The 6,000-nt window shown below is 37.7% G+C and overlaps 1 protein-coding gene across 1 annotated transcript in view; it reads right to left on the bottom strand.

Annotated features, from left to right (window-relative positions):
- The window catches only part of adamts17 (ADAM metallopeptidase with thrombospondin type 1 motif, 17), a 154,418-nt gene extending 150,707 nt beyond the window's left edge, over positions 1-3,711 (bottom strand). Inside the window, exon 1 of the mRNA XM_046857981.1 lies at positions 3,584-3,711. Coding sequence (XP_046713937.1) covers positions 3,584-3,647 — 64 coding nt within the window. The 5' untranslated portion in view covers positions 3,648-3,711. The remainder of the gene's footprint in view (positions 1-3,583) is intronic.
- Between the last annotated feature and the right edge of the window lie 2,289 nt (positions 3,712-6,000).

Genomic DNA, 6,000 nt, shown 5'->3' on the forward strand with positions numbered 1-6,000 from the left:
AATTGAGTATACATTATCGGAACTTCTATAACAACAATACTATTATAAAGCTGTGAATAACTTGACTGAAGATTATTTCTCCTGCAGATTGATGGCCCTTTTTGACAGCTTTTTCACATTTTCTTGCAGCTGACATCTTTTGAACAAAAGTATTCATTTGTCCAGCCAGAAAAGGACACTCTTTAAAAAGCCAAAAGGACATTAGAGGGCAGCTGTCCGGATGCCGCTTTCTAAATAGGACACACGTTTTATGTCTAAAGTTCAAATGCTGCAACAAAATAGTGACTGAAGTAACAATCGTTCGACAGAGGTGGAAAGAGTAATAATATATTCTTCCCTAAGTAGCTTAAGTGCTGTTACTTCAATGAAATGTTACTTAAGTACAAGTAAAGTTATTGGCCTAAAAAGCCATTTGAGTAAAAGTAAATAAAAAATTTATTGAACTCTTTAACTCTTTTTTAGCCTGGGTGGGGGTGTAGTTAAAAAAGGACGAGGGGATATAAATCTCAAACTAGTTGTTTTTAATTGAAGAAACACCCTTAAAATTAAACTGCAATAACAAAAACACTATAGTCAATGACTTGAGTCTAATGCACTTTTGCAGCAAAAAAAATCTGTTATAAAGTCATTTATGATAATGAGAGAAATCCCAAATGCAGTTTTAGAATTCGGACAGTGAGCACACGCACTGAACAACTTTCAATTCGATGGCATTTCGATTACAGCTGCGTCTGCATAACTGACTGCATCTGCCTTGTCCGTCTCTATCTTTTCAGTTTAGTGCGTTAATTTCATTATTAGTTTTTTACTCTGTAACCGATATGATTTTAAATGTAGTTAAGTGCAATACTTTAAACAAAACATACTTAAGTAAAAGTAACGTGAGTAAATGTAATTCGTTACTTTCCACCTCTATCGTTTGATAATATACTATATGATAAACATGATGGAAAGTCATTTCTAAATGTTTAATGCTTTAGGCTAAGCTGCAAACATAAAGACAGTAAAAGTTATCTTCTTCTTCTAGTATAAACATGAATGCCAGCATTTACTCATTTACATTTAGCATTTGGCAGATGCTTTTATCCAGAGCTCCTTACAGTTATTTAAACAACTGAGCAGATGATGGTTGAGGGACTTGCTTAAGGATCCTAACAATGGCAGCTTGGTGGTGCTGGGATTTGAACTCAAGACTTTCTATCTAGACATCGAAAATCTACCATTTACCACATTGTTACATGTATAGTGGAACTTAGGTTGGAGAAGGTATAAACCCAGCACAGTAGGGTGCTAGTGTGTGAACAAGTGCGAGTTTGTAAACACTCCTGTGCTGTTATGCTCTTTATGGGCAGCTAAATTACAGTCAGGACGGCAACGTAAATAAATGTTCCAACCGGGAGACATGAACTATCAGCTATAAATATGAAAAGAAATGATTAGTAATTAGTCCTTTTCACTAGTTTCTATAGTCATGCTATGACCGTTAAGCGATTTGTGTTTTATACCGTATTCGGATGATCGATACAAAGTCCTGTGTAAATCTATTAGTGTCTGCTTAGCCACATAAAATGAAATCTGATAATATTGATTATTAAAGTTTATAGCTCTTTTTAGTACGTGCAACACGTTATTTGTTATGTTCAGGCTTTGATGTAGTGCATTATTGTGGATGCGGTATGTATGAATTAGGGTTAGAACGAGCAGAGATCAGTACAGAGAGTGTTGGATAGACCAGAAGATGAGGATTATAAAAAAAACAAAAAACAATGATAGTGAGTGCGGAGAACGAGGAGAAAAGTATATAGGCAGTAAGAATGAGTACAAAGGCAGTAGAGCCTGTTGGAGTGGTTTATTAAATGCAGTGCAGGATATATTGTATATTATAGGCAATAAAAGTGAGCATAAAGAAATCAAGGCGGAGTCTATAGGCAACAAGTGGGAGTATAGCACAAGTATACGTGGATTACTATAGAATTACAAGGCGATGGTATAGAGGCAGTAGGAGTGAGTGAGTATAAAGGAGGCAGATGAGAACATATAGATGAGAAGGGGATCATTATGTATATGATATGTATCAATGGAGCAGGTGGACGGTAACGTGAGTATAGACAGAGTATACAGATAAATATTTACAGACTTGGAAAAGGTGAGTATAGATGCAGTTTTACTAGATAATTTTAACTCCATTATAACGGAGTTATAGATGAAGAATAAATATATCATTATATATTCAGTAATGGTGAGTGTATATAGAGTATGAATGAATAATTATTAGGACAATGGAATTGAATAACAGAGGCGGTGTAATGGAAAGTATAGAGGCAGGAAAAGTATACAGACAGTAGCATGTTGCAAGTATATTATTATAGAGGTAGTAGAGGTGATCATTAGTAAAGAAGAATTTGGAGAGGATTGTTACAAATATCTAAATAGTTAGTAAAGAGTAAAGGCATAATGAGATTATTATAGAGGCAGGAGCAATAAGAGTAGAGGCAGCAGTTTGTATAGAGGCAGCTGGAAGTGAATACGAATGAGTACCTATGAACCTGTAGGAGATTATCATCGAGGCAACAGAGCATTAGCAAATGCACAACATAAACAGGGAGCTGACATATACATGCAAGTAAGTATAGTGCAATGGGAGTAAGCAGAGATAGAGCATGACTATAAAGGTAATAAAAGTATAGAGGGAAAAGAGGAGATTTATTATAGAAACAATAGTGCTGAGTTGATGGAGGAAGGAGGGAAATTAGTTAGTAAAGGGCAGTAAGATTATTAGAGAGGCAGCAGGAAGCAGTAGGAGTAAGTAATGAGAGATCAGGAAGGGGACAGCTCTAGTGAGAGTACATGTGAATAGATGCAGAGGCAACCTGGGGGAGTGAGAGGGGCCTATATGGGATAGTTAGAGAGACAAGAGCAGTATAGGACAGTAGGAATGAGAAGAGCAGGGGTGATATTGAGTGAAAGAAGAAGCAATTTAAGTGAGTAGAGTAAGGAGTGTGGGGGGTTTATTAGAAAAGCCGACACATATAGTATAGGGCAACATGAGTGAGCAAAGAAGGAGCAGAAAGGTATTATTATACAGGTGATAAGAGAATGGAGGAAACAGATGGGCATTTATTATAGAAGCAATAAGACTGAGCAAAAAAATAAGGTAGGAGGGTTCATTTACAGGCAGCTGCAGTGATTATATAGCAGTAGGATTCTTGCAAATGTTTAATAATGTTAAGATGATAAAAATAGGTAGTAATAGTAATAATAGTAATAGTAGAAGGGAGTGTATTGGGAGCATTGGGAGGTTATTATATACAGGGAGAATAGGTGTTGAAGTGATAGTGATAGTTATAGTTGTGCCTCTGTAATGCATGCAGGAACAAATTTCTGTATGAAAAGTTGCTCCAGATCTTTATAGGAAAACCTGGCAGATGTTAGAAGACGAGGACGATTTCATTCCATGCAGAATCTGTGCAGGAGACGAGTGCTGCAGAAGCAGCTCCAGCCACATCTGCAGAAAACCCTTCCAGCACGCACAGAAGTGTTAGTGCACAGCAATGCAAAGAAATGCGATCTGCTACATTCTTACCTACTGTCGCCTTCAGTCCAAGAGTAAGAAGGAACAATGGCAGCAGAAGCGGCAGACCCCCCATCACTGCCGGAGGAGCGAGAGCCAAGTGAGCAGAAGTTCGGCAAAGTTTCGGGAGAAATGATTCGCCGCACGGAAAGCGGAGAAAACCGAAGGAGAAGACACGCCCACCAATACAGGATTCGCCGGCGAGATTAATACGAAACAGAGTCCTCAGATGTGATTGGACAATCCCGCGCTCAATCACGGAGGTGGGCAGAACGCGTACACGTGGTTTCCACGCTGCAGGTAGGAAAAGGCAGATGTTTCAATCCATAGGAGGGAGAAAAATATAAATAAATAAATAAAAAATTTTTTTCACATATATATATATATATATATATATATATATATATATATATATATATATATATATATATATATATATAGATGCATATTTAGATGGTTGACAATGATCTTGTATTGTAGGTGCAAACATTTGAACATTTGTACCTTTTTTTCCACATGTCCCAATGATGTTAGAATGCTGTTGTCAGAGCTCAGAGCACAGGGTCAGCCATGATACAGCATCCCTTGAGCACACACAGGGTTAAGGGCCTTAAACCCAAGACCTTCCGGTTTGGAACCCCGAGCTTTAACTGCTGCGCTATCACCTCCTAGAAAACTGCTTTGCATAAATTGCCCCTAAATTCATCCAAATACACACAACATATGACTCATATGTACACTTTTTGTACACCTTTGAAATCTATCTGTATCCATCAATCCCTTTATCATTATCCACAATGGCAAAAAAGCCAACCGTACCTACACTATGCGCAGTCTCACTTACCCAGCTGCATTTTGACAATCTTACAGTCATATAAAAGACATGTCATACACAGACATTTTATATAAAAGATATAAAATGTTTACCTTTGTGATCACATGGAAATAAGTCATTTGAATATAATGTAAAAGTCAAATGGAGGAAAATAGGCAATATAAAACTATACATCACTTTTAATATAAATTCTAGTATGCATTTGTGCAGCTTTTGCTTAAGTTATATATATATACACACACACACACACACACACACACACACACACACACACACATATATATATATATATATATATATATATATATATATATATATATATATATATATATATAAACCTCAATTAGCCTAAATGAACAGCAGCATTTAGTTACTGTGGCTCATCTGTCAAGTCATGTCAAATCACTAGCTATCGAATACTTTCAACCTGGGCAGTTCTGCCAAGCTGCTCTCTGATTATGGCCAGCTCAGCCAGGATAGCTGCCAGGTCTGCTTGGCAGCTGTGCAAGTGAATAAAAAAAAAGAGAAATCAAAGCCACTCAAAACAGGACTAATCCCTCTCTGACCCCACTCCAAAGAATTCTGCATTCGCATGCAGACGTGCAGATTACGGCACCAATGAGAGTAAAATCAAAAGAACAAGGCTGTAAAAACCACAAAGGCATGACAGCATTGCTATGTGAGGCTTTTGAGGAGATGGAGTTAAATATAGAGGCAGTGAAATAGGCAATTATACATAACATGCCGTCATTCTTTGTTGGGCACGATGACCGTTTTATCACGTTCGGTGATAGCGTAACTCATACATTTCAAACAAGCCAAAACATACTATAACAAACCAGCTAATTTTAATGACGTTGTTCGATTTCCTCGAGAAGCAAAAACAAAATCAAACAGAAAAAGTATTATACTGTAGTGCCAACAACAAGCTGAACTCATGCTGTGCACTCGAAACCTTGAAGTTTGACTGAGGCATGTTCATGGCATTCAAAATTTTAAAAAGTTGGACAAAAAAGTCGACAAAGCTGTAATCTGCGAGCATAAAAGACTGTCAGTTACATTGTTGTTTACCCTATCAACCTATTTTCTGAATCCTTCAGAGGTCAGCTCTGTGGAGAACATCATGTAGGGTCTGATTGGAAAACCAGTAGTGGATCCAAGAAGAGAACCCTGGCTGATTTCAGAGTGGGTCAGGGAGAGATTAGTCTGGTTTGAAGCACTCTGATTTCTCTCTTCTTTTTTTTTAAAATCTGGCACAGCTGCCAAGGAGACCTTTAGCTACCTCTGAGATCCAGTAAAGCAGCTGGCACGACTGAGCTGGCCATTATAAAAGAGCAGCTTGGCAGAAGTGTCCAGCTTGAGAGTTCAGCTGCCACAGTGATAGTGTGAATCACAGCAAATAAGAGGCCTCCCCATGTAACACACTCACAGAAGGTCTAGCAGGCAGACGCATCGCAACCTAATTTCAAAATGAGTTTGTGTGAATGAGAGTAAAAATATGTCACCATCCAGTGGAATTTCTTTAAATTTTTCTCAAAGTCATCATGATTATGGTTTTGCCATCAGGCACAGTAATACTATAGGGAGGTCTTGA

This window comes from Silurus meridionalis, chromosome 9 (genome assembly GCF_014805685.1).
Source record: "Silurus meridionalis isolate SWU-2019-XX chromosome 9, ASM1480568v1, whole genome shotgun sequence".
In the NCBI taxonomy this organism is placed as follows: Eukaryota; Metazoa; Chordata; class Actinopteri; order Siluriformes; family Siluridae; genus Silurus; species Silurus meridionalis.